This window comes from Camelus bactrianus, chromosome 18 (genome assembly GCF_048773025.1).
Source record: "Camelus bactrianus isolate YW-2024 breed Bactrian camel chromosome 18, ASM4877302v1, whole genome shotgun sequence".
NCBI lineage: Eukaryota > Metazoa > Chordata > Mammalia > Artiodactyla > Camelidae > Camelus > Camelus bactrianus.
Window position 1 is genome coordinate 20,884,852 of NC_133556.1, and position 27,513 is coordinate 20,912,364.

General features: G+C 44.2%; 1 protein-coding gene across 5 annotated transcripts in view; it reads right to left on the bottom strand.

Moving 5' to 3' along the window:
- Nucleotides 1-211: 211 nt before the first annotated feature.
- Nucleotides 212-27,513, bottom strand: part of TMC5 (transmembrane channel like 5) — a 61,262-nt gene continuing 33,960 nt past the window's right edge. For 4 of the 5 annotated variants that reach the window (XM_074346263.1, XM_074346265.1, XM_074346262.1 and 1 more), the window contains 16 exons: nucleotides 26,662-26,749; nucleotides 25,963-26,211; nucleotides 23,586-23,737; nucleotides 21,825-21,969; nucleotides 20,758-20,913; nucleotides 19,123-19,274; nucleotides 15,106-15,184; nucleotides 14,181-14,278; nucleotides 12,681-12,776; nucleotides 11,483-11,558; nucleotides 11,167-11,300; nucleotides 9,188-9,361; nucleotides 7,137-7,215; nucleotides 4,924-5,013; nucleotides 3,714-3,756; nucleotides 212-2,966 (listed from right to left, as the gene is read on the bottom strand). In XM_074346263.1, coding sequence (XP_074202364.1) covers nucleotides 2,920-2,966; nucleotides 3,714-3,756; nucleotides 4,924-5,013; nucleotides 7,137-7,215; nucleotides 9,188-9,361; nucleotides 11,167-11,300; nucleotides 11,483-11,558; nucleotides 12,681-12,776; nucleotides 14,181-14,278; nucleotides 15,106-15,184; nucleotides 19,123-19,274; nucleotides 20,758-20,913; nucleotides 21,825-21,969; nucleotides 23,586-23,737; nucleotides 25,963-26,211; nucleotides 26,662-26,749 — 1,858 coding nt within the window. In that variant the 3' untranslated portion in view covers nucleotides 212-2,919. The remainder of the gene's footprint in view (nucleotides 2,967-3,713; nucleotides 3,757-4,923; nucleotides 5,014-7,136; nucleotides 7,216-9,187; nucleotides 9,362-11,166; nucleotides 11,301-11,482; nucleotides 11,559-12,680; nucleotides 12,777-14,180; nucleotides 14,279-15,105; nucleotides 15,185-19,122; nucleotides 19,275-20,757; nucleotides 20,914-21,824; nucleotides 21,970-23,585; nucleotides 23,738-25,962; nucleotides 26,212-26,661; nucleotides 26,750-27,513) is intronic. The other variant, XM_074346266.1, reaches the window with a different exon arrangement.

The following is a 27,513-nucleotide window of genomic DNA, read 5'->3' on the forward strand; positions in this document are numbered from 1 at the left end:
GTTCAGTACTATTAAGCGCTTACTTTGAAGGCTTAGTAAAGGGGCTAACAACAGGATTTGGCATCAGAGAAAGTTAAATCTAATTTCCTGATAACTACCTGTATGACCCTGGACAAGTCATATAGCTAGTGCCCTAATTCATCTTAAAATAGAGGCAGCATTAGTACCACACCAGGGGGTGGTTGTGATTAAAGGAAAGAGATGTGTAAAATGCTTGTTAATAACATTTATTGACTGCCTACCATGAACTAGACACTTTCATTTTCTTTCTTTATTTTTGCTATTTTTAAAAATTGAAGTTCAGTCAGTCATAATGTGACAACTTCTGGTGTACAGCACAGTGTCCCAGTCATGCATATATATACATATATTCCACATACTCATTTTCATATTCTTTTTCATTAGAGGTTATTACAAGATATTGAACAGTTTCCTGTGCTATACAGAAGAAACGTTTTTTAAAATCCGTTTTTGTATACAGTGGCTAACATTTGTAAATGTCAAACTCCCAAATTTATTCCTTCCCACCCCCTTTCCCCAGTAACCATATGATTGTTTACTATGTCTGCAAGTCTAGACACTGTTTCAAATGCTTTCTGTGTGTCTACTCCGCTACAACACTATGAGGTGGGTACCATTATAATCCCTTTTACAGTGAAGAAAACCAAACACAGGGAAATTAAATAACTTGCCTAAAATCACACAACAGTAATAGGATAAGGATTCAGGCCCAGGTTATATAATTCCAAAGTTCACACTCTAAACCTGGGCTTAGCATCCTGTCTGACCCACAGCAAGGGCTCACTCATGAGAAGCGTTCCCCGCGCTCATTACAGTGCCTATCATATAGTAGACAATAAATGACAGAACCAGTTGTGGGATACCAAGTATCCTTGAAGAAACTGGATACAGACCTAGAGTGAGATGAAGATTCAGGACTTCGCAGCATCAACGACATCCACGTGAAGGGTCAGTCCCCGTAAAAATGCAAGAGAGGCTACCCTTTTTCAATACTAAAACTGCAGGGGTTACCCAGCTTTAGGTGACTGTTGGGAAGAAGGTGTTGCTTTTATCATTCTGAGCTAATTAAAATAAGGGCTGGAGAAGAGGATGGAGAATGCCCCTGGAAGATTTTGGCGCAGTATTCTGAGCTCCCCTTTTAATAAGTGCCTCAAGTGGCTTTTATGGTCAAGCACATTCAAAAAGAACAACTCGAGATCTTAGCTCAGTAGTCCTCACTGAAACCATCTGGGGAGCTTTAAGGGCAAAGTTCGGATGCCTGATTTAGTTGGTCTAGAGCAGGATCTGGGCCTGGTGGTTCGAACCTCTCTGTGCCATCCCGGGTGCAGCCAGCACTGAGAACGCCGCTGCCTGATGAGAGGCCCTGACGGGACTGGAGGTGAGTTGATCCCAGTTACGAGCTGAACTGTGTTGACCCAAAATACATACGCTGAAATCCTAACCCCCACCCAGTACCTCGGGATGTAACGGGATTTGGAGGCAAGTCCTTTAAACATGTGACTAAGTTAATATGAAGCCATTAGGGTGCGTCCTAATCCAACCAAAAACGGTGCTTTCAGAGGGAGCCCACATTTCAACGTAGGAGCCAAAGCAGCACACACAGCATTAGGATAACAGAGAGCAGGGAAAGTCGCTTTGAACATCAGCTCCACAGACGAGTTAAGTCTCCCATAGTCCCCTGGGAGCTTCTCCTTCACAGCGTGTGTTAGAGTTGTTTTGTAATTATTAAGTTCCTGCCTAAATTGATTTTCTAGACAGAAAGCACATGAGGGCAGAGACTGTGTCTTGACTTGCTCACCACCACTTGGCACATATTTGTTGAATGAATGAATGAAAAACGGAGGACTGCTGGCAACCACTAGCAAAGATGATACCAAGAGAACTTAATTCAGCTGACGGATGAATTAATGAATAAATAAGTGAATGAAGAAGCGAGTCAATGACTGGGCACCGACTGGATGTTTGTGTTTCAAATTCATCTGAAATGTTTTCAAAATTCAGTTCCAATTAGATTTCATGATAGTGATTACTGAAGAGGAGATTTCTCCCCACAAGTAATTTGGTAATTGCACTTTTCTGCTGGACCCTTCAGTTTTAAGTACAGTCACATGCCTTGTGAATCACTTGGCAAATCTGCACACACACACAAATGCTTTTTAAGTGTATGTATGCATATGTACTCACACAGACAGAGACACATACATATAACTGTATTCCACATATCACCGCTGGCTTCATGTCTGGTTCAACATAAGACTCTGAGGATCATGTATAAAACCCCACAGGGGCAGAGTCCCAGTCCACACCCCTGCCCCAGTCTAATCCCAAAGACTCAGGTACTCACTAAGGAATACATTTTAGACGAGGCTTCTAGCTGTATTTCACCTTTGGGTAACACGGGGATGTTTCTAGTTAAGTCGCAAACAAATGCAGGTTCCAAACTTCAGAGGCTTCACATCCCTGACTGAGAATCCCATTTTTATTCAAGCTGGGCCACTTGTCTTAGTACCAGTTTCCAAACCTTTGCCAGGTCTGGGAGCTCTGTCTGGGAGGAGAGACTCCTAAGGACCAAAAATTCGTATGCATATCTCTTAAAGATAAACTACATCATTCTCATGTTCTCTCTTCCCAGGTTTTTGTCAACTCGTTCAAACAGTGCCACAGTCTTTACTGGAAAATTCCAGTTTGTCTTGAAAAAATGAGCAATTCAGGAGTGAAAAGCCAGCAGGGAATGCCCAACTTCGCTTTAGTATTTATACTGTAGTCAGTTTCCACTCCTGGCTGACAGCTTGAATTCCTCCTCTGGGAAGCTCCTAAAGGCCCAGGTGTCATGGAAGAAGTCGTTCCATCTTTATCTTCTTTCCTCATTTGGTTGGTGTCTGGATTCCACAAAAATTTTCAGACCTTTGGATTATCTTCTTGAACTGATCGCCTAAATCGCAGGTCTGGGTTTGATACAGGAAAGAGAAGTTAGCACAGACCCTGCCTCATCCCTCATGGGAAAGACCAAACCGGCTTTCAACACCCCACGGTTTCTCAGGCCTTCCTGCCTCCTTTTAAGTTTCTTCAGTTCTCCCCCCATGAACTCCCATCATTGGGTGCTGTCAGTGAACGCTGTCCCAAAAAGATGGATGGGTTTGTTTGTTTCCTTCCCAAGACTCATTCCCCTTCTGTCATCAGCCACAGATTTTCTTTAGGAAGCCACCCTTCTCCACTCTCAGTCCCTGAGGTTCTGTTTGTTCATACCACCTGTATCTACACAGATGGGACTCAGATCCGGCCAATGAAACCGTTGCAGTCTCATGGCCACAGCAATTGATTGGTTCATGGGTGGGTACATCACCCAGTCAGATCCAATGAAACACAGTGAGAATTCTGAGTCTCTTTCCCACTGAGCTTAAATCTGAGAAGGGACCAGAAGCTGATAAAGCTGTCACTGTTATCAAGAAGAGCCTATTTGAGAAAGAAGGTAACATGGAAAGACCCCAACAGGAAGAAAGCAGGTTCTGGTGACATGCTGTGAGCCTCTGCTTCCAGCCACACCTAAAGCAAGAATTGGGCTTTTACTAAAGCCAGTTTGGGCCAGTTCTTGCCATTGAATGAGGGACTGCAGCGGGAGCAGTTCTGACCCTCTACCTCGGGGCGGGTCATCTGATGAGTCAGGCCTCCTCCAGTGCCAGCTGGTTACTCACCTGGAGCAGCGTCATGCTCCCTGACATGCAAAGGGCCCAACTGCTGAAAAAGAAGAAAGCAAGAAACCTCACCGCTGGGAAAGAATACAGACTTCGGACCCTGTTGCATAGATCGTAAGACTTGTGAGCCCCCACCATTTTAAAATGAAGAGTGACAGATTAAGACCAAGGTTAAGCCACAGAAATGTCAAACATGTTTTGTTTCATTTTTCTAGGGACAGTGACTCCATTCATCTCATCATTAATTTCACAGATATTTACTGAGTGTCTACATGACGCCAGGTAATATATTAGGACCTGGGGCTGCAGAGGTACAGATGTGGCCCCTGCTTTCACAGGATTTAGAGCTGGGCCTCTAGCTCTCTTGCCTAAATCACGGTATTAATTTGTGCAGAGAGTCAATGACACGGCAGTCTCTTCTGATAAGATCACAAATTCCCAAACTAGTAGCATTCGAACTAATGTGGGTTTACTATTTATCCAGATTTTCCAGGACACCAACGAAGCCAGCAGGGGCTTTGGAATTAGAGCAGGGTTCCAGACAGCTCTTATACCCGCTTCATAAGAATGAACTTGATAAAAATCATAAGAGCATGATATAGTTATATCTATTAACATTATCACATGCATGCCTGTGGCAGATAAAACATATAAAACAATTATAACAAAAATGTTTCATTACATATTGTTTCTAGTATTTAAAAAAAAACATGGAAACTACCCAAATGTCCAAATATGTACAAACTAAAACAATGCCTGATATGCAATATTAAGTGAGGAGAGGGGGAGTTATGATACCATGTGCATGATGTAGCCCCTTTTTGGCAATAAGTAAATGAATAAACAAAAACGTTAACAGACGCATGTGTGTTGGCAGATACCTAGAAGGAAAGATCTGGAAGAATACACACTAAAGCATTAACATGGGGAGGCGGTGAGATTCAGGGCTCTTTTCATCTCAGTGGGATAAACCTCTGTATGGCTGGGTTACAGGAAAGGCAGGTGCAAGCCCCACGATGACCCCCACACTTAGAACACCGCCAGGCATTGAAAGTGGTGAACGATGGTGTGCTATTTCTTTAAATAAAAAATACAAAAATGTTAAGACACAGAAAGTAAAGTGCCCTTATGTGATTCTAGTTCCCTGATGCACTTTTCACAGGAGGGCACATCTGCGTCACAGGGACCCCAAGGCGGCCCCCAGGCTCACCTCCACATCTCTCCTTTCTGGGTTTGCTCTCTTCTCCATATCCTGCAGCTTGATCAGCTTTTCTATCAGGAACATTTTGTCTTTGCCCTCCTGCCAAGGAAAAAAAAAAAAACAAAATCAAAAATAAAAATATGGAGGATGAACGATGATGTGGGGCTGAGAAGCAAATGATGGAAAGAAGGTTGAGTTTTAGGCAGGTAGGGTCCCGGACATTAGATGGAGACCGCAGCCATGTTTCCTATTAATGAAAAAAAGAAACGTTTCACAGCAAAACCAAATTATCCACCATAGCCTTCCTGAATTGTAATCCTCTCCTCTAACGCAGTTCTCCCAGCAGACTGAGTAGTAGCCTGCTGCCAGGAGCAACTTACATGCTCTTGTCTGAGGGCCAGCACAGATGGTTCAGAGCATCCCCCTCTTGGCATGCCCTCTGCCCCAGAACCCTGTCTGCACACCCAGCATTTCCTGGATCTGCCTGGTCCTCCCACTGGGAATGTCAAAGCTTATAGCTCTGAATCTAAGGACATCAAATATATTTCACTTGGCAAAGTTATCTGTGTTAATGGATGAGACCCTGATAAATAATTCCTGAACTGGGAAGGAGAACAAGGGAAGGGCGTATGCCTTCCCCAGGAGGGTGAACCACTTTCCTGTGAATCTGTTGCAGACAAGAGAGTGGTAGATTCCACCAGGGCTGAGGTGGGTCAGCGAGCACCACTGACGGTCTGTCCAGTCTAGGTGAATCCCATTTCCCATGCCCTTGTTTCTCCTGCAACTTTCACCCATTAATTTTAGCATCCACTGGTGGATCTTGCTTGAAACGATTATTACCGCAGTATTTTGCTTCGTGACAATGTTCCATTTCCCTCATTCCTTCTATGTTTAGTAATTGAAATTCTTCTGTAAGATTTTGACTCAGGGAGGTAAAGCTGCATCATGGTTGAGAGCATAAACTTTGGAGTTTCCTGGTTCAAATCCCACTACACAGCTGCCCTGTGACTTTGGGCAGCACACTTCACTCTATAAACCTCAGTTTCCTTAATTTTAAAATAGAGGTTAAAGGAATGATTGTGCCCCAGAGAGACTAGTTAAAATTTAAAAAGAATTCTTGTTCATCATTTACCACAATGCCAGGCACCAGTAAGTGCTCATGAAAATACACTAAGGTATCAACTCTTCATTTTGAAAACAAGTAAACAAAGGGAAAGAGTCATGTATTTACTTGCCTTTCCTCTATAAACTGTATTTCAAGGTAATCAAATAGTTGACGAGCAAAAATTCTTCTTTTATAGAAGAATTCCGGCTAATATATGCAGAAGTAGTTCTAGAATCAGAGTAGCACTATATAGTAATCCTGAATGGAATAAATGGATCTTAAACCCATTAGGTGAGAGGCTAACAGGGAACTTTATAAAGGATGGGTCAGCTAACCAAGCATGGACCCACTGATCCCTCTTAACAGCACAAAAAGAGAGACAATCAGAACTTTTGTGCCTCAAGGTGAAGCTGTAAGAAGCATATAGCGTCATCTACGTGGTATCCTAGCTACAAAGTTGGATCTGGACCTGATCAGGTCTTTAAATTTCACCACCAGTTTATAGGAAATACAAAGGAAAAAGAAACATGCTTAACACCACCACAGGGCTGCAAATCAGACACATCCAGAATGCGGGAATTATTACAAGACAAATGACTGGGTTTCTTTAGCATGAAATGGCAAGAGAAGAGGGAGGTGCGAACTGTTATAGATTGAAAGAAACATAAAAGGCGCATCAACCAAATGTAACCTGTGGCACTTTTTCAGATTTCGACTTGAATAATCCTGCTGTAAAAAGACAATGGGGCAACTGGGAAAATCTGACCAGTGACTGGCTCTAAGAGGACAGTAAGGAATTATTAGATATTCTTTTAGTGTGATGATTGGTATTGTGGTTATTTTTTTTTAAAAGTCTGTATCTCTTAGGCATATAGAAGAGTCTACAGATAAAATCATATAAACAAAGGCTAGGATTTGCTTTAAAATAATCCAGGGTTTCACAGCAAAGGGATAGTGTAGACGACACAAGAGTCTACAATTGCTGACGCTTCTCAGGGCTGGGTGGTGGGAAGGTAGGAGTTCATTGTATTGTTCTCAGTTTTGGAGTATGTTTGAAAATTCCATTACAAAATATTAAAAACGGGAGAGGATCACAAAGGGGTCCAACAGGACTTACATTAATGATCTGTTCATGGAGCAGTCTGATCATAATCTTCCTTCCCTCTGTGATCTGCCAGTAAAGATAAGTGATGATTCTGGAAGAGAAGACAAGAAGAATGGCAGACATTTTCTCCAATGCTTTGCAGTCTACCAATTTCAGCTGAGTTCAAAGGAACCAGTAGATTTGCTTACAAATGGATTTTGGCCCAGCCAGTGTTCCTGAAAAGTTGTGTCTGGATGAGTTAGAGGATAAATACGTTACAGCAATGATTCTCATCATTCCGCATGTGAAATCACCAGAGAGGCCATGGCCCTTCCTCAGATCGATTAATTGAGCTTCTTACGAGCATCAGTACTTTCCTTCTTTTTATTGCTTTACTGAGCCATAGCTTATGTGCTACAAAATTTACTCATTTTAAGCGTAGTTTGATGAGGTTTAATAAATGTATACAGTTGTGCAAACTTTGCCACGATCTAGTTTTATTTTTATTTTTTATTGAGATATAATTGACTATAACATTGTGTAAGTTTAAGGTCTATAACTGTGTTGATTTGATGCATTTACACAATGCGATATGATTATCACCATAGTGTTAGCTAACGCCCTTATTGCATCATATAATTATCATTTCTTTTTTTGTAATGAGAACATTTAACAGTATTTTTATGGTTGTTGTTTTAATTTAGTAGACGTACTGAGGACTGAACCCAGGACCTTGCACATGCTAAGCATGTGATCTACCACTGAGCTCCACCCACCCCTCCTAGAACATTTAACAGTGTTTTTTAAATGCAATGATTCTTCTTTTCTTTTTTCAGTTTGGTATTTTTTTTTAATTTGCATTCTTTCTTATGAAGTATGGTCAGTTTACAATGTTGTGTCAATTTCTGGCGTACAGCGTAACGCCCCAGCCATACATATACATCCATACACTCGTTTTCATATTCTTTTTCATAATAGGTTACTACATGATATTGAATAGAGTTCCCTGTAAATGCACATGATTCTAATGTGCAGCCAGAGTTTGTGTATCTGGTCAGTGCTCTTCAAACTTCAGTGTGATGCAGATTTCCCGGGACTTTGTTAAAATGCAGATTCTGATGCTGTGGGTCTGGGGTAGGGCCTGAGAGCCTGCATTTCTAGCAAGCTCCCCAGCGAATTAGAAATTTGGAGGAGCAAGGCACTAGGAGAACTCCCTGTTTTAATTAAGGAGGCCAAGGGCAACCCACAGTTGGGAGGGGGAGCATAACCAAGAGCCAGGAGACCCAGGTTCTAGCACCCTCTGCAGCCTGGAAACTATATCTGCGAATCAGCCCGTCTCTGTCCGTCTTATCACTGCCCTCTGTAACCTCGTGGCGGGGTTACTCCACAACTGACATGGACTGCTTCCACTAGTCTGTGCTTTTGAGTTGTGTCTCCCTACGTGAGCTGCAAGCTCAGATGCCATCAGGACCAGGCTTCTGAAGAGAGGCAACCATCGGTCGGCCAGCCAGCTGCTCCTGCAGCAAGATGGACCCGGACTTGGCAGATCTACTTTTTCACAAGAAATCAGAAATCTTTTTTTTTGAATCTGCAAATAAAAGTACACTAACCTGCATAGAGCAATCATGCCCAACCCACTTTTAACATAATCACAACCCCAGAAAGGATCACATGTCATTTTCCTAAGCATTCTCATATCCAGTTTTTTCTTTTTCTTTTCATATTATTTCTTTTGTTTGTTGGGGGAGGATAATTAGTTTTGTTTGTTTGTTTGTTTGTTTGTTTTTAACGGAGGAACTGGGGCTTGAACCCAGGACCTCGTGCCTGCTAGGCTCACACTCTACCACTGAGCTATCCCCTCCCCTTTTCATGTTACTTCTTAATAGAGGGCAGAGCAGCTATTGCTTTCTTCATAAAACAGACACACACAAACAAAAGCACAAAAGATATTAAATAACTTTCAGAAAAATTCCACGGCCGAGCTACGCTGTAGTCTTTGCCTTCTCCCCAAACAGCCCTACGCCATCCACGTGCCGTGTAAGTGAGGTGCTTCCCGCACTCGTTTTCCAAGGGGCCCCGCTTACAACACAATGAGGGTGAGGATGAAGAAGAAGTGCACGCTCCCGATGAGGTTCCGGTAGATCCACACCACCCACAGGTAGCTGGGCCTTTTACTCAGGGTGTCGATCCAGCTGTAGATGGACTGGATGAAGACGGGCAGACCTCGAAACGGGCCACAGTCGGCGGAAGGTTTCAATCTGGTAAAACAAGGGACAGAGAAACACCTCTAGCGTGAGACTCGGGTACAGTTCATTCCAGAATCAGGGTGTCCTTTCTGGGCTCTGGAGCTGGAAACAGCAGTTCTTGCCTGCTCCACCCACACCCTCCTCCAAAGGAAACCCTCTCGCTCACAGCCTCAGTGGGTGTGTCCTGTACTCATGACCTGTATTGTGAGAACCCGATCTCGGACAGGGGTATCACCTGATCCAACCATAACCTATCCAAAGACCAGGCAGTGACCTCCTTGGTGTCCTGGCACAAAGAGATGAACTGGGGCGATCAGACCCTCTTTCTTGGGAACTTGAACTAAGAAATACAAAGAGGGGAGCTTGTCATCTATGGAAGCTGGACTTGTGGCAGTAATGGCCACATGATGTCAGGTGTTATGAACAAGGAGGAACTAGCAGGCAACAAGGAACTGGCAAGGAAGACAGAAAAGAGAGTAAACAGAGAGAGAGAGCTGCAAGGACATCGTGGAACAGGGCAGTCTTCCCTGAAGGCACCGAGATCCTCGTGGTTCCAGTTCCACAAGTAACCTAAAAATCAACTCCCTTGTTGTGTGATCACCTGCTCGTTCATTCTGCAGGGGTTTATTGCGCTCGTAGCAGGCACTGGGCTAGAGGCTAAGCCCTAGACGTTCCCCAGTACACAAGACAGACGTCATGCCTGCCCTCTCAGGTTTACATTCCAGTGGGAAAGATGGTCAACCAAGGAATAAATTAAACAGATTCAAAGGCATTTCTGACTATGAACTAGAAAAGGAAGAAGAGAAACTGCCCTGAGAGAGAGAGGAGGTAGGGACTGACGGTAGATGAGGATGGTCCTGAAGGTCAGATCTTTGAGGTGATTTTTGAGTTGAGAACCGGAAGGTGGAAAGAAGGCCTCCAAGAAAAGGGAGCGGGGAAAGGACTTCCAACAGAGGACCCAACCCCGAGTGGGGAGAGGCTCGAAGGTCCCAGCAACAGATTGAGATGACATGAGGCTGGAGTAGGATGGGGCCAAGGCGGGTGAGACTGGAGAGGTAAGGGGGAGCCTGATCAGAAGGGGCGTTTCAGTTCATTTAGAGGAAGTTCTGTTCTCCATGTGCACAACTGGTTTCTCCCCATCTGGGAAGCTGCAGCAATTTGAGGAGGAAAGAAGCTGTGCCAGTCAAGGCTGGGGGCACCTGATGGGTGGTCACCAAACTCAGATGTATTGCCTCCCTTGGCCATAGCATCTGTTGGTTACCAAGGAAACTTGGATTAAACACTGCATTAAGCATGTCTTTTGATTCTGATGTTTTGACATCTGGGGCCTTACTGACTCTGGAGAGACTGCCTTTCCCAGGGCTAATGAGCCCACATCCCACCCCCTACCTCCTCTCTCCAGCTCTCACACTCTGGGCCACCATTCCCCTGCCCTAGTCACCCCAGGGCCAGGGACTAGACCGCTCCAGATGGCCCCTACACCCCAGGGCCTACTGAAATTATTCGGACTAGTCCTTCCTAAGACTTCTTACCCTGCCTTGCCCTTTCCTCCCCAATGAAATCACGAAAAAGGCTTTTGCCCACATTTACTGCTCACTCCCTCTGCCTCTGACAGACCCTGGTGCCTCCCCATGTGGCCCCCCATGGTGTGGTGCGCCCCCTCCTTTGGGATCCTGTGACCATCACAAGTCATTTTCTCAGTAGCAGTCGACTCCTGATCTGTTGGCCTCACCATACCTGAAGAATAATAAAACCTACACTCTATAACACTCATCCCTCCATCCCTAGAACCTCAGCCCAAGGCTGCTGTCTCCTACCTCCAGATGGTGATGGCCAGGGTGCACAGGACGCCAGTGAAGGACGGGAAGAAGAGCAAGAGGATGAAGAAAGTCACCATCTGGGCAGCCCGCCAGGCTTTGCTCGGAGGCTGGAAATTCATCATCAGGCTGATCTGAAGAAAGAGAAGCAGTCGCCTCCTAGCTGTGGCCAGAAGAGCAGGCCAGGTGCACGCCAGCCAGACGCCAGCCTCCTCATAACCTCCCCAGTCCGCACAGCCCACGCCCAGCTCCAGCCACCGCTGGGCCACGTGTGACTGAGCGAAGCTGACTGCTCCCAACTTCAAGATGGACTCACGTTTTTCACGTAAAACATGATGAAAAGAGTAATCATTTGGATGAGGGGCAGCAGAGGGCAGAAGAAGGTTCCAATCCTGTGACAGAGAGAGACAGTGTCGGACATCAGGGGAGACAAAGGGAATGCGGGGCAGATATGTGCTGTTGAGGGGGAAGGGAAGGAGGGTGTTAGGGGTTGAACTGTGTCCCTCCAAAGTTACATGTTGAAATCCTAACCCCAGGTACCTCAGAATGCAAATGTATTTGGCGACAGGACCTTTAAAGATATAATTAAGGTAAAATGAACTCACTCGGGTGGGCGCTAGAAGACACACTGAGGGAAAAGAGGGCAGCGGGGGAAGGCGCCATCTACAGGCCAAAGACAGGCCTCAGAAGAACCAACCCTGCCAACACCTTGGTCTTGGATTTCCAGCCTCCAGAATTGTGAGAAAATACATTTGTGTGGTTTAAGCCACTCAGTCTGTGGTACTTTGTTATCAAAACCCTGGAAAATTCATTCAGAGGGAGACTGCTTCCAACACAGCAAACCAGGCAAATGCCCACCATCTGCAGTCTCCACGGCTCTGGAGAAGGGATTGTGCAGAGAATGCTGCCCACACAGCCATTAAACCCCCAGGTGGCCTTCAGCCAGCCCTAACCTAGGGGTCCCATTTCTGTTGAGTGATTGATACAAAGTGAAGTTTTCTACCATGAGAAAACTAACAGCATAAGGGCAACAAGAAATGGCAAATCAGTGTTGGGGAGACAGTAGTTCAAGGTGGGACTGTGGCAAACTGAAGCCACTCACCCCAGTTCAAGGCCTAGCCAGTTACCATAATGGGAGATGGTTTAGATCTCTCCTTTTTTTGGAAAGAAGTGAGAAACTTTAAATTTTATGTGACATCTTCTGATTCTTAAATACAGGTGGTTAATTCAAATTTTTAGAAAAAGCACTGCATCAGATGAGCAAAACACAATTGCAGCCTGGATACGGCCTGGGGCCATCCAGACTGGGATCCCTGCTCTGTGTTGATTCTTGGCTGAAGCCCTTATAAAGGCAAAGAATAGTCTGGGACGTGAATTCACAGTTCTCAGACTGGCTGGATTTGGTATCTACTGTGCAACTGTGAAAACCAACAGATTCTGGGGCTTGCCACTGCAACTCCGAGTCCTGGGTCAGGCGGGAACCGCTGGGCAAACTAAAGATTCTCAAAACTTACCACACCAGAGTTTGTGCGTAGATCAGTTCCAGGACATTCCTGGCAATGTCAAACTCTTGTAAGCCAAGACTTGTGATCAGTCGCATCCCAATGATTCTGGGAAAAGGTAATGAAGTTAGTACCCAAACCATCAACCTCCTGCTTCAAAAGGGTCCCCAAAGTCAACAAAAGAGATCCTCACCCATTTGGAGTAAGTCGTAAGTTCCCTTGCAAATTTTTGAGAAGTTCCAAATATAAAACATTTTCAAAGAAATGATTGAGGGAATTGAAGGGAAAATGGAATTAACACAATGCATTCACACTGTTGAAGTGGTTCAAAAAAATTCTAGAGAACGTTATTTTAATTACCCCACCCATTATTTAAATAGATGGTTAATTATGAATTAATAATAGGTATTATTGAAATGAGATAATTATTTAAATTATCCCACCTATTGTCTTGTTTATACCACGTTTTGCTTGTTAAAACTTTTTTTTTTCAGGGACCAGAAAAACTTAGTACCTCTCAACCCAAATAAACCGAAAAACTTTCAGCTTTTGGTTACCACTGTTGAATTAATGGTGCTTCTCAGTTTTCTAAATTCACAAGGAGGAAATCTAAGTCTCCATTTGTTCTGAAGACACTTGGGACTACTTTGATTTTTTTCATACAGGGGAGTTGCCAATAAAAAAAAATGCTGTCAAAAAAAAAAAAATGTCACATTTATGTCCAGACTCTGGACAGAGGCTGGACTAAAAGTGAGTTTGGGCAGACTGAGTGAGGAAATTTGGCTTTCAACCTACCCACTAAGGAAAGAACCAGCATTGTGCCATGCCACCTTATCACTAGGGCAGCTTGCAAAACTAAGTGTCTATTCGGAATGAGATGCTCAGCATGTTATTACAAAATAAATGAAAAGGAAATAAAACAGGGCCGCACATGGGCCAGTGATGACATTGCCTTAATTCTGCATACCTGGGGTCTAAAATAAAAATTAGTGCATTCATTAAATTCAGTTAAAGCCATGAAATACATCCACGTATATGGACATGAAGATGCCAAGGCATCGTAATAAGATTAGTAAGAGCAAACTCCACAAATTTGCAGTGTTACCCCACTTTTGTCTTTGAAAATTATATAGTATACACACACACACATAAAGTAGTATGTGCATAGAAAATTTTGGAGGAATATACACACACTAGAATTATTAAAATTATGTATGGTGGATAAGACCTCAAATGACTCTTGGTTTCTGTGTTGAATTTCTAGAACTGTTTTATCTAGAGAAGGTTATTAAGGACCTGCTGAACCAAATGAACGTTGACAGACAACAGGAACGTCAGGTCAAGGTGAAATATCAGTTAATTCGGAAGAAAACAATATTTCAAAGGACAGCAGGTGGACTTAGAACAACGCACACTGAGAGTACATAAGGGAACTGTACTTCCTGCTCAGCCAAGACAGTGGCTCTGGTTGGAACATCAGGTGCGAATTACTCAAGACAGACAAATATTTACCTCCTCAGGAACTCCCCCAGGAAGGAATCAGCTAAAGAGAACACAAAATCCATCAGAAGGAGCCGGTAGATCTCCTGGCCAATGAGGGTTTCCCAACACTGGAAGGCAAACAAGAGTTGGGATGTGGGAAGAGGCTGTTGCCTCCACTCAGTTTCCGTCTGTGCCTGGCAACCCTGTGTCGTGAGGACGTGGCTGCTGGCTTAGTTTGAGCGAGTCCTTGTGCGCCCAGAAAAGCAGACCCACTCTCAGCAGAAATGTATCTTTAGGTTGAGTTTGTTTTCAAGAGTATTTATTCTCTTTCTGTGCTCCTCCTTCCCCCATTAAGGCTTGCCTTTCTCATGTGCCCAAATATTTCCATCTCACTACCTCTCCTCTTTAACACTTCTCATCTTTGTCCTATGCCCTCTGGATCCCATTTCTCAGCCAAGGGGAGCAGGAGGTGGCAATGCCTCCACTCCTTTTGCTTATTAACTTTATGAAAAATCAGTTAATATCTGCTTGATTAAGAAAGTGGCCTAGAGGTTTGGCAGACTAGTACAAACTGGAAGGTTGAATTAGTCAGTTTATGAAACTGACAGATCAGTTACCTCTGTAGGAAGTCAGTACTATGAGCTGATGGATTGTGAGCTTTTAGATTTTGCTGAATGAGGAGAGGAAATTTTCAGACGTACAGCCCAAGGATGGATGGATGGACGGACGGATGGATGGATGGATGGTTGGATGGAGAGACTGTGGGATGGATGGATGAATGGATGGGTAGATAGATAGATAAATGGCTAGTAGGTGGACAGATAGATGGAAGAATAACATGATATCTGTTCTAATACTCTAAGCAGGAACTCTTGAGAAACAAGAAAGTCATTTCCTCCCTGGTGGTCAAAGGCTAAGAAATCAAACTTAAGGCAAAACAGCAAAGAAATCTCACCTCTTCACCAGCCAGGGCCACGATGTTGAGCCAATAGTAACAGAGAATTCCAATGATTGATATTTTCAGAAAGATGTTTCTAAACAACGGAAGAGAAAACAACTCTCATTACCCTCCATGGAAGTCATTAGTGCTCTTGGCCAGTGTTTCCTTTGGGGCACATGGTAGGATGAAGGTTCTTGCCCCCTTGTGGTCGAATGGGCCATACGGCTAGCTCTGGTAAATGAGTTGTGAGCAGAAGTGACGCGTGTCACTGTGTGTCACTACTAGGCTAGAGCACTTAAATGCCAATGAGAGCCTTCAGGACTCACAGTCTTTCCTCTGGAGTGGTGATCAGCAATATTTGAGATGGTTGCTACAGTCTCAGCCTGGATCCCTGAGTGACTAACATGAGCAAAACCCCCTGCCAATCCACGATGGACAGGGAGCATGAACAAGAAATAAACCTTTGTGTGCTAAGCCACTGCGGGTTGGGGTGGCAGGGGATGTGTGCCAAGAATCATGTGCCACTAGACCAGTGGTTCTCAAAGTGTGGTCCCCAGACCAGCAGCATCATCTGTAAACTTGTTAGAAAGGAAAAGTTTTCCAGCCTCACCCAGATCTACTGAACCAGAAACTCTGGGGCTGGGGCCCAGCAATTTTTCCAGGTAATTCCGGTGCATGCTAAAAGTTGAGGACGACTAACCTGACGACATTGTGAAGGAAGGGACCAGATCTGTCTTTCGGTGCCAGACACCCAGCCTCTTGCCCCACGCCTAGCTTATAGTAGACCCTCTACTGGATTAATGCCAGAGTACACCGTGACATTGTGACTTATTGTAAGAAATATGGATTTGGTCCTCTTTCCCTTTCTGGCACTGAGTTCCTAAAACCCTTGGAATTTCCTGAGAAGAACTAACAAAGTGTATGTTGTTGTAATGAGGTGACTATTGGGAAGCTTCTGGTTCTCTTAAGGACGGGGACTGGTTGCCATGAGAGTCAATCCTGTGATTAGAGGGTCTGAACTTTCAGTTCCACCCCTCAGCCCCCCCACCACCTCCAGGGCGGAGAGAGGTGCTAGAGATTGAGTTCAATCACCAATAATTTAATCAATCTTTGCCGATGTAATAAAGCCTCCATAAAAACCCAAAAGGGCTTCAGAGAGCTTCCAGATTGGTAAACAGCTGGCTATTTGGGGAGAGTGGAGCTCTTGGAGGGAGCATGGAAGCTCCACACCCCGTCCCCATTCTTGCCCTTTGCATCGCTTCTATCTGGCAGTCAGTCCCTGAGTTATATCCTTTTATAATAAACCCATAATCTAGTAAGTAAAGTGTTTCTCTGAGTTACGTAAGCTGCTTCAGCAAATTAATCAAACCTGAGGAGGGGGTCACTGGAACCTCCGATCTATAGCTGATCGGTCAGGAGGCCAGGTGACAACATGGATTTGCAACTGGCATTGGAAGTGGAGGAAGGAGAGGTCTCCTAGGACGGAGTCCTTAACCTGTGGGGCCTGGTGCTGTCTCCACTGTAGATCATGTCAGAATTGAGTTGAATTGTAGGACACCCAGCTGGTACTGGAGAATTAGTTGATGGTGTGGGGAAAATCCCACACATCAGAATTGGTGTCAAAACTTTATATAGCTTTACTGTAGGGCAACTCCAGGTTAAACTTGAAAACACACTCTTCTAAGCCAGGAAAAGCTTGTCATAAGTCAGAATGATTGTGTATTTCTGAGATTTCCCATTTTCTCTGAATGTAGACATTTTGAATATTTTGTGAAGCAACACACAGGGCTAATATACATTAAAAGACAGTTAACCTCTTTCATGGTCAGCAAAGATGCCAATTAAATAAAGCAGTTTAGATCAAAACGGCACACCGAGCATACATACCTACCACCTCTCCCTCCAAATTCTATTGAAATGACAGCAGAGTTAAAAGCTAGATGATCTATAAAGCAGTGGAGAACAAAAAAAGTCACCATGAACAGACCAGAAGTGCAGAGGAATTTATGGAATACAGAAAGCAGAAATAAAGGACAGAAAGATAAAAAGATGAAAGGGGGTTGATGGAGAAGTAAGACTGGAGATAACCGCACTTTAAAAAACAATGAAGAAATGAATCACTTTGCTATGCACCTGAAACTAGCATTGTAAATCACCACACTTCAGTAAAAATTGTTAAAAATAAATAAATAAAACAAATTTGGCAGAAGACTGCCTCAGAGGTGGCAGTAATTCCAGGGATGCCTGGAGCTTAGAGACGGCCAAAATGAAGGGTCTGGAAAGGGCAGCTGGGTAATTATTTGACCATGCTAAATGTCAGAAAATCTCAAAGCAACACCTGTAGACCTCAGAAGAGGTAGTTAGAATACAGTCTTTGGCCCATGCAAGCCCACCTTCATATAGAAAGGCAAAATAAAAAATACGTGGGAACACGGAAGTACTTAGAAAGTGGACCATCACCAGATCTACTCTAAAAGGATGTCTCATCTTCTCTTACAAAAGAAAGAGGTTGTAAGTAGGACACATTTAACAAACACCGGTGAGCAAAGAAGCCAATGAAACTTACGGATAATGTGTATGTTTAAAAAATTGCTTTATGACTTCAACAAGAAAAGAATTAAAAATTGCTTTATGCCACTGAATTGTACACTTAAAATGATTAAAATGGCAAATTATACATATATATTTTTAACTACAAATTTTTTAAAAGCCCAATTGTTTCTAACCATAGAGAGAAGGCACCCAGAGGTGAAGGGTAGGTAAAAATGAAGGCTTGCTAAGATTTTTTTCTACAGAAGAATAATATATATATAGATTAACTCTAAACACTAATCTTAGAAGTCAGCCAACCTTTTCTCTGAAGGGCCAGACAGGAAATACTTTTGGCTTTGCACATCATACAGTTTGTGTCCCAACTGCTCAACTCTGCAGGTGTAGCAGGAGAGCAGCCACAGACAATATGTTAACAATGGATGTGGTTGCATTCCAATAAAATTTGTTCCAATAAAACAATGTATACATGTGTTTTAAATACCCTTGTTACATTTGACAAAACATTGTAAAATGACTATTACTCAATAAAAAATATTTAAAAAATAAATAAAAATAAATATCCTTGTTACAAATATAAGGTAATAGAAATGTGTAAGATCTGTATGAAGAAACTATAAACATTTAAATAAGCATTGAAATGCTATTCCAGGAAGAAGGAATAGTCAGTGCAAAGGTCCAGAGGTGGGAATGCAGTCTGGTATGTTTGTGGACAATCAAAGGTGGTGAGGCTGGGGACATGGAGGAAGGAGGGGTGAGGTTAGAAAATGAAGTTGGAAAGCTGGCCAGGAGCCAGATCTCAGAGGCCATGGTAAGGCAAGGGCTCTGGAATTGATCAGTAAGGAAAGTTGATCTACGTCGTATAGCCTTATCATTCTACACACCAACGTAACCAGGAACTGGTCCGGGAACTAGCCAGCAAGAAGCAATAAGAACACAACTTGGGTAGTTTCATACTTTATAAAAACTGTGGGGTCACCTCTAGCACATACGGTGCCTTTGTGGGAGACAGTGAATTGCCAAAAGGGCTCACTCCACCTCCATTTGGGTTGTTGAATTATAAAAACGCACCTCTTCCTCCTGGCTGATTCAGTGGGTACTGGGAATCTGATTCAGTTTGACTCATGGGAATACTGGATGATATCAGTCCTCACACAACTCCTTAGCCAAGAACATTTGTGCAGTGCACAACCGGCCCATCTGTACACCTCATAACTGAGAACTGTGTTAAACCTCAGGCTGGGAGCAACTGGAAAAGATGAGCCATTTCTCTGAGCAAAAGGCAGATGTACTCAATAGTTATATTTTCTCAAGGCTTTTTGGATTTGGGGGCTATTAACCCACACCATAAAAACACACTTTACTTCTAAAATTCTTTCTGGAAAACAGAACTTTGAGACTGGAGCGTAACTCGTTCTAGCTCCCATCCCATTTCCCTCCTTGAAAATGGAGGCTGGTGTCGGGAGTGACAGCTACACCCACCGGATCAGGAGGATGTAGACTTCGTGCCTCGGCATCTCGTAGCGCTCCACCAGCCTGAACATGGAGTAGAGGCGAGGCACAGCCAGGTTGATGCAGGACACAACGAAAGGCAGTAACAGCACCGCCCCGGGTTCTCTGTGGTTCTCCAGGAACTGCAGGGGATGGAGGGAGAGAATCAAATGGCTGACTGTGCCTGGACCCCTCTCTGCCTGACTCAGAAGACCACCCCCCATGATGCGAAGTGGCTCCTCTGAGGTTAGCTATTAAGGTACCACTTGTCCAGCACTTACCCTGAGCCAAGAATTACCCACATGATTGCTGTAATCCTCACTATACCCAGCTGGTGTTAACAGAATTAACTGATGGACAACCTGATGCTCAGAGACGTGAAGATGCTTGCCCAGGGTCACTCAGCTAGGAAGTGGCAGGTTCGAACCCAGGTGCATCTGACTCACGGCCCTGAGCTCCAACAGTCATCCTGTGACTTCACTTTCTTTACTACGAGGTCTGGGAAAATGAGAATGTGCTCCTGGTTGTTGGAGCAAAACCTTGAGTCTGCTGAAGCTATGGCACAAGAGCATTGATCACCGTGGAATTTCTCCTCCCATCTCCTGTGTGCCCTTGTTCACTTCACCAGGCTTTGCCTATCCTTGGATGCTGAGGGGACGGGGAGCCCTGCAAGCCCATGCTGCGCCTTTGCATCTGGGCTAGAGAAGTGCCCCTGCCTTTATGTGGACACCACCCTGGCGTTTGGCTGGAGTGAAGCCTGGGCTGCCGCTCCGCCAGGTGGCCTTGGAGTAAGAGATTCCAGGGGATTTACCTGATGTCCCATTCCCCATTCCCCACTCCCAGGCCTGACCCTGCCTCCATCCACCTCTGGATGGGTTGAAAGCACTACTCTCACTTTCGGCCGCATCTTTGGAGCCAGAGCAATCTGGGTTCAAATGATGCCCCCTCCCCATGCTTATAAGCTACAAGGTCTGGAGCCAGACGCATAGTTTCTCTGAGCCTCCTTCCCCATCTGTGCGATGGGGAGATTATCACGTAACCCACAGAGATGTGGCAAGAATTAAGTGAAACCAAATAAGGGAAAGTCTGGCCCCAGGGCTGCTAAACAGCACAGCTGGGGTCACTCTTCATGTGAAATGGTAGTTGCCAGTGAATGTGAGCCTTGGAGCTGGCAGAAGGCTGATCCCACCTGGCACAGGGCAGATGTTCAAACAGTGGGCAATTGTTCAAACAATTCCATCAGTTCATAATACTTACTGAGTAGACATTCGGTGCCAGGGCCTATGCGAGGTATTAGGGATATAATAATAAACGAAGAAACCAGAACCAGATCCCAAGTCCACGGCCAAAGTTCTCATCTCTCCACCAGCCCAGAGCTTCCCACTCTAAGGTGTGCACACATATCACCTGGGGGTGTTTCTAAGATGCAGATTCTGAGTCCGTGGGCCGGGAGGGAGGGACCCAGGATTCTGCATTTTTTTTAGCAAGCTTCCCGCTGGTGCCGATGTTCCTGGCCACGGACACGGGTTGAGTGGTGGGCTCTCCGCCACTCTCCCACTCCAGCATCCTGTCCCATCACCTGCTTCTCTATGCTCTGTACTCTGGAGCTCCTGCCTCCCTGGTTACCTTTGAGTTGTTCTCAGCCAGGTAATAAACAGCTACACAGCAGGCAACGGCCACTCCAGTGGAGACAACCCAGGCTGCCAGGTGGGCACAGAAGCGGGCCAGCTGCTGATTGAGTGTTAACTTGATGTTCTCCTGACGGATTTCTGACAGGTTCTCCTGTAAACACAAGGAAGTCAAGTTCACCCACAGACCTCTTCCACTGTCAGGAAAGACCCTCCCTACTCAAATACTCGCTGTTCCCAGAGACACACATCCGCAGGAGAGAGGGTGGGGGAAGTTCACGAAAAACTTGGATTAGGAGACCTAGGGGAAAATCTCAAACGGGCAAGAACCCCCATCACCTCATTAAACACCTTTTCCATTTCAGAGGAACAGAGATGCTCTTGGGGTCACAGACTGAGGTCACAGACCAAGGCACAGACCCTGCTTGAAGAGTAAGGCCAGGTCTCTGCACCGGGGAAGAAGTTAACGTATGCAATCATCTTGTCAAAGCTGCTTTGTTTATAAATTCTGCTTGCTTTTTTTAAAAAAATTTTTTTTTCTATAGACCAGGGTTTCTCAACATTGGCACTATTGACATTTCAGCCAATAATTCTGTGTTGGCGGCAGGGGCTGTCCTGTGCACTGCAGGACATTCAGCAGCATCCCTGGCCTCCTCCACCTACTAAATGGCAGTGGACACCTGCCCCCAGTTGTAACCACCAAAAAAGCCTCCAGATGCTTCCTTATGTCCCGAGTTGCAAACTGCCCCGAGTTGAAAAACCACTGGATAAAATTTTAAACCTGGAACTGTGAGGCCAAGATATAAAAAGATCAGGATACAAATTGCCAAACTGCCCTCCAGCAAGCTTGTACCAATAACAAAGCCACCATGTTATGTGAAAATGTCCATTTCCCTACACCATCACCAGCACTGGGCATTTAAAATATTTTTAGTTTTGGATTTTTTCCCCAATGTCATGGGGAATAAAAAGTAATTCATTATTACTTTAAGAAAAGTTACAGACATCCTGAAGGTGGAAAGAAGACTGGTCTTGCAGGGGCAGGATGAAGCTAAGTCTCCTTACCCTGATCTCTGTGCTCAGATTCTTCTGTTTCAGCTTTACAGCACTTTGGTGAGTGACAGTGAAGTCCCAGCAAAAAATGAGTTTAGCAATCCCTCTGGAGTAAATGTGGGGGTTAATGAAGTTGTTCCGGAAGTACCTGGCCATGCTGGGGAAGGCAGAAACCAGAATACCCAAAGGTAATTAGGACAGGCATGGGGAGTGCAGGAATTAAAACAAAGGAAAGTCTTACCATTAACAGTGAAAGGCAACATGGAAGAGCTAGCCCTGAGTTCTTCTGGAATAGTGCAAAGCAAATATAATAGTTAAGAGCACTGGCTTTGGGATCTGTAATCCTAGATCACCAGCTGGGGAGTTTTGTCATTTTAACTGTTCTGACCCTCAGGTTCCACATCTATATAATGGGGGTAATAATAGTTCACACCTCACAGAGTTATCATGAGAGTTATGTTAGTTTCTCCTTGCGGCTATAAGAAATTGCCCCAAACTCACTGGCTTAAAATAACACATATTTATTCTTCCTGGAGGTCAACAGTCAGAAAATGGGTCTAAAATCAAGGTAGTGGCAGAGCTGTGTTCCTTCTGGAGGCTTCAGAGGGGACTGTTTCCCTGCCTTTTCCAGCTCCTAGAGGTTGCCTGCATTCCCTGGTTTGTGGCCCCTTCCATCTTCAAAATCAGGAGAGTAGCAACTTCCACTCTCTCTCTCTCTGACTTTGACCCTCCTGCCTCTCACTTTAGTAATCTTGTGATTATACTGGCCCATTTGTAGATCCTTAACTTAATCACATCTGCAAAATCCCTTCTGCCAGGTAAGGCAACATACTCACAGGTTCTGGGGAGCAGGACTTGGACACCTCTGAAAGGTGGGGGGCACTACTCAGCCCACCACAAGAGCCAGTGCAGCACTTAGCGCAGTAAGCACTCGATAAAGGCAGCTGTTACTATCACGGAGATGTCAGCGGGGCTCCGTGAAACCAGGCCCAGGAAGGACTTGGTACTGAGCCTGGCCTGTAAAAAGTGCTCAGTAAAAGGAACACTACCTTTCCAAAATTTGCCACCACCGGATAATACCAGCTTAAGAAACAGTTCCTAGTTTGATCGGACAAAACAAAATCTTGTTTTATTTTGGATTATCATGCTGGCAATGAGGTTATTATGGGCTGAACTGTACCCCTTAAAAATTAATATGTTGAAATTCTAATCCCTAGGACCTCAGAAAGTGACAGTATTTGCAGATAGGGTCTTTACAGAGGTAATTAAGTTAAAATGGGCCTTAATCCAAATAGTTGGTGTCCTTCTAAGAAGAGGAAATTAAGGTGCATTCACTGGAGGGAAGATCACGTGAGGACCCACAAGAAGGTGGCCATCTGCAAGCCAAGGAGAGATTCCTCAAAAGAAACCAGCCCTGCTGGCATCTTGATCTTGGATTTCTAGCCTCCAGAACCGGAGAAAATAAATTTCTGTTGTTTAAGCTCCCCAGTCCATGACTTCACAGAGATAGAACATCGTACCTCCTCTTTGACAACTGTCAATTGACGGCTGCCCATCACATTGGCTGAGTCATTGCATCTTTATTTTCAGAATGACCAGTTTCTTTAAAAGCACGTGAAAACCTCTCTTCCTCTAATCAAACAAGGAACGATCAGATAGCAACTGAAAGTTGAACTTGCAGAGAAACTGTTCCCCAGGTAACTTTTGAGTCTCTTGCATTTTGCTTAAATCTAAAAAAAGAGCTTAGAATCAGGAAATGCAGACACTCCATACCTGAACAGTAAACTGAAAAAGCAGATGACCAAACACACTCCGACTGTGAAGATGTAGGCCAGCTGCATGTCGTAGGACGCCCCACCGTTCCCGTGCCGGATCGTGGAGTTGGTGTAAAAGCCGTAGTACATCACTGTGTCACTAAAATAACCCTGAAAGGCACAATAAATGCTAGGTCAGGCGGGTCTCTTGAGAAAAAAAACGAATGACTATGGCCCGCACAGTTGACCTCTTCCGTATGCGAGAAGCTTGCACCGGTCAGTTTAGACACTTTCTTTGCAGGAAAGTGGCACCCAAGGCCACTGAGAACCTAGACGCTTTATCAAGAGGCTCTTAGAGGTGCAAAGGACTCTCAAACCAACATAACTTTACAATGGAGGGACCCAGCGGTCACACCCTGGACCCAGTGACCAAGCAGGGAAGCATAGCCAAAAACAAGACAGCCAGCTGTTATATGCCTCTGTCATCTATCATAAGCATTATGGTCAAACATGTTTAAAATGAAAAAATGTCAAGCCTTTACGTCTAAATTTCAATTTACAGGAAATAAGAGGCCTGTATAAATTAGAGGAACAAATTAGGGAGACCCCGGGGAAACAATCAGACAAGTGCAGGAGGTAGGACATTGGAATCTACCTGACAGCTGGCCTGGTTTCTGCAACAACAAGCCAATGTCAAGAAAAAAAAGGCGCAGGGACTCTGGGGAGAACATTCTAGATTAACAGAGGCTTCAGAGAAAAACAACTGAATGCAAGGTGTGGTCTTTGCTTGGATCCTGGTCTGAGCAAGAAGCTAAGAAAGACATTTTGGGGACAACTGGGAAAATTTGAATGTGGCCTGGAATTTAAACATTAACTCTTCACGTTCCTGGATATCGTAGTGTATAGTGACTGCAGAAAAGGGTCCTTATTGCTCAGAGATGCACGTTAAAGATACTGAGCCGGATACATTCTGATGTCTGATATTTACTGTAAAATGCTTCAAAAGATGATAAGCTAAAACAAATTTGGCAAAATGCTAACAATTTAAAATCTATGTAGTGGGTCCATGGGTGTTTATTTTACTACCCTTTATTTTCCTGTATGTTCAAGAAGTTTCATAATAAGATGTTTCATATATACAAAAACACAAAATAGACATAATAATGAGAAAAAATGAAGGAGAAATGGACACAATTGCATTTTAATGCATCTATTCCAAGGGAAAAAATTTCTTTAATAACAGCAACAAAAAGACAAATGGATGAACCTCACTTTGAACGTTCTACCGTAAGAGTCAGCAAACTTTTTCTGTAAAGGGCTAGATAGTAAAGGTCTTTGACCTGATGGGCCCACAGCCACTCAGCTCCGCTGTCTAGCAGGAAAGCAGCATGGATATATAAACAAATGGGTGTGGCTCTGTTCCAAAAGAATTTGATTTACGGGCATCGCAATTTGAATTTCATATAATTTTCATGTTTTACAAAATGTGATTCTTCTTTCCATTTTTTTTCAACTACTTAAAAACGTAGAAATGAATCGTATTTTGCAGGCTATACAGAAACAGGTGGCAGGCCAGATTTACCCCTTGGGCTATAGTTTGTCCATCTACAGAATCTCAATGGTAGAAATCTCTTCTAGAAAGTAAACTCACAAGGCAGGGGCTATATGCTTCATAGGGAGGTGGGTGAATACACTGTGGTTGTTATTAAAAAGAATAATGTGGATGCATATCCATGGTCTAGATACAGAGTAAAGCAAAAAATGTTGCAAAGCAAGACTTATTACATCCTATCCTCTTTTTATTTCATTTTTAAAAAATGTTTAACTATCTAGCTAGCTATATATCTACGTGTATCTATGTATCTATCTATGACTGTACAGGAAGAAAAATGGTGCACAAAGATACACTCCAAACTGGAGAGTTAGTAACAAACTTTCCTTAGTTTGTTCTCTCCTATGCTAGGAATTTTTTTTTTTTTAAGGAGCATTGTATTTTGCAGAAAGAAGCATAAAAAAGAAAGAAAAGGTAGGTCCATGAACACTAGTATGAGATGTCAACACATCTTAGGTGGAAGAAAGCAAGTCATATGTAGTATATGAATAATTCGTTTTTGTTTAAAAAGATGCGTATGTACATGTATAATGTGTCCATATGTATGCAAAGGAGAGGATTCTGGGCAATAAAAACTGTTAACCTGTGGTAACTCTGGTTACCTTGGGAGACAGAAATTCTGCTATACTGTGTATATGTTATTTGGGGATAAAGGAAAACATTTTAAATCCCCACTTTCCTCGTTGTCTCTCAGGCAAAATGAGAGGCTTGGAAGGGTAACTGGCAGGTGTGACTGTGGGTTTCTGAGGTGGTGAACTCCGGATGGGGAAGATGGAGAACTTACCGCCCCGGTTAAAAATTCCAGTCCAGTGAATTGGAGGTTGTTCTTTTCGGCCACAGTTAACTGAGGGATTATGATGAAGCTGAAGGTCACAACAAACGAGAAAATGTTGAACTTCAAAAGCCACCTGAGAAAGTTGAAATAGGAGAGCACGCTGGTGCCGAACTTGCCTCCGATGACCTTGAGCGTCTTCTGCCACAGGCTGATGGAACTGAGCAGCTCTGACAGGCTACTCTTGGCTCTCCGGTACGCCTGGGGGTGGGTAGACACAGAGTGTGAGGCGTGACATCCCCTCAATAAATGTCTACTGAGCAGGTCTCATAATAGCAACAATGGCCGCCATTTCCAGAGCGGTTCCACGCGCCAGGCACCGTGCCAAATGCGTTTATAAACGTTATCTCATTTAACCTGCAGGACCACCCCCTAAGGTGAGTGCTATTATTTAGTACCTTCCCAAGTTTGCTGTTGAAAGTGACACTTGCAGTGGCTAAGTTGCCCAGATAACCCAGCAACCTCTTAGCCCTCCCCACTCCTACCTGGCGTCCCCCTGCACCTAGACTGACCCAACTCCTACATCTTTCAGTGAAAGAGCCCTGATTTGGTTCCTCTTCCCTGTGGGTCCCCTCTCATCCGCACTCTCCCACCTCCCTGCCTTCACCCTACGCTGTGCCCATTTCTTGACCGCAGTCAAGACCGACTTACCAGGGCAATGGAGCTCAGACCCTGAGCACAGCAGTGAAAGTCTAGGACACCACGAGGCTGCTTGCTTTTCTCCCTGTCAACCATTTTCCTGTGGGAAATGGTAGAAGAAAAGTGAGAGACACCAATGCTGTAATCATTCATTCCCCAAATATTTCTTGAGTGCCTGCAACATGCCAGGCACCGTCTCAGTTGGTGAGATAGAGATGGATTTCCTGGGCTCGTGGAGGAGACATCCCAATTGGAAGAGAAAGAAAATAAACAATAAATATACTAAAGTGGGTGAGTGGTATTGGATGATCGAAGGTGATGTATACTACAGGAAAGAAAAAGGGAAAAACAGAGCAGAGTAAGGAGATGAGAAATGCTAGGCTGAGGACCATGTTACAATTTGGGATGGCGCCATATTTGAGCAAAGTCTTGAAGGAGAGGAGGGGTTATAACCGAGGGAGACCCTATGGAAACTGCCCAAGATAGACTCCCCCCACATCATGTCCTCTGCCTGCCTCTTATCTATAGAAAACCTTTAGCCTACAAGGTCTTCCCTGAGTTCCAAAGAATACATTTAATCTGAGAAGTGAAAAAATACAGAAAGAAAGGAAAACAGCCAAATAAGACACAATAATAATAGTTTAGCCAACAAATAAAGTCAAGGACTTTTAGTTCCTCCTCAAAGGCTCTAGATAATATTCTGAGCCATGTCCTTTGAGCTGTTTTGCAGATATGGAAACCCCCACCAGGTGGAAGAAGTTAACTGTATGCTGCCCATAGGCACGTGGTCCCCAGGCTGGTGGGAACCAGAAGGTCGATGATGTTGGCTCCTGATTACCTCACCTCCCACCAATCAGAAGAATG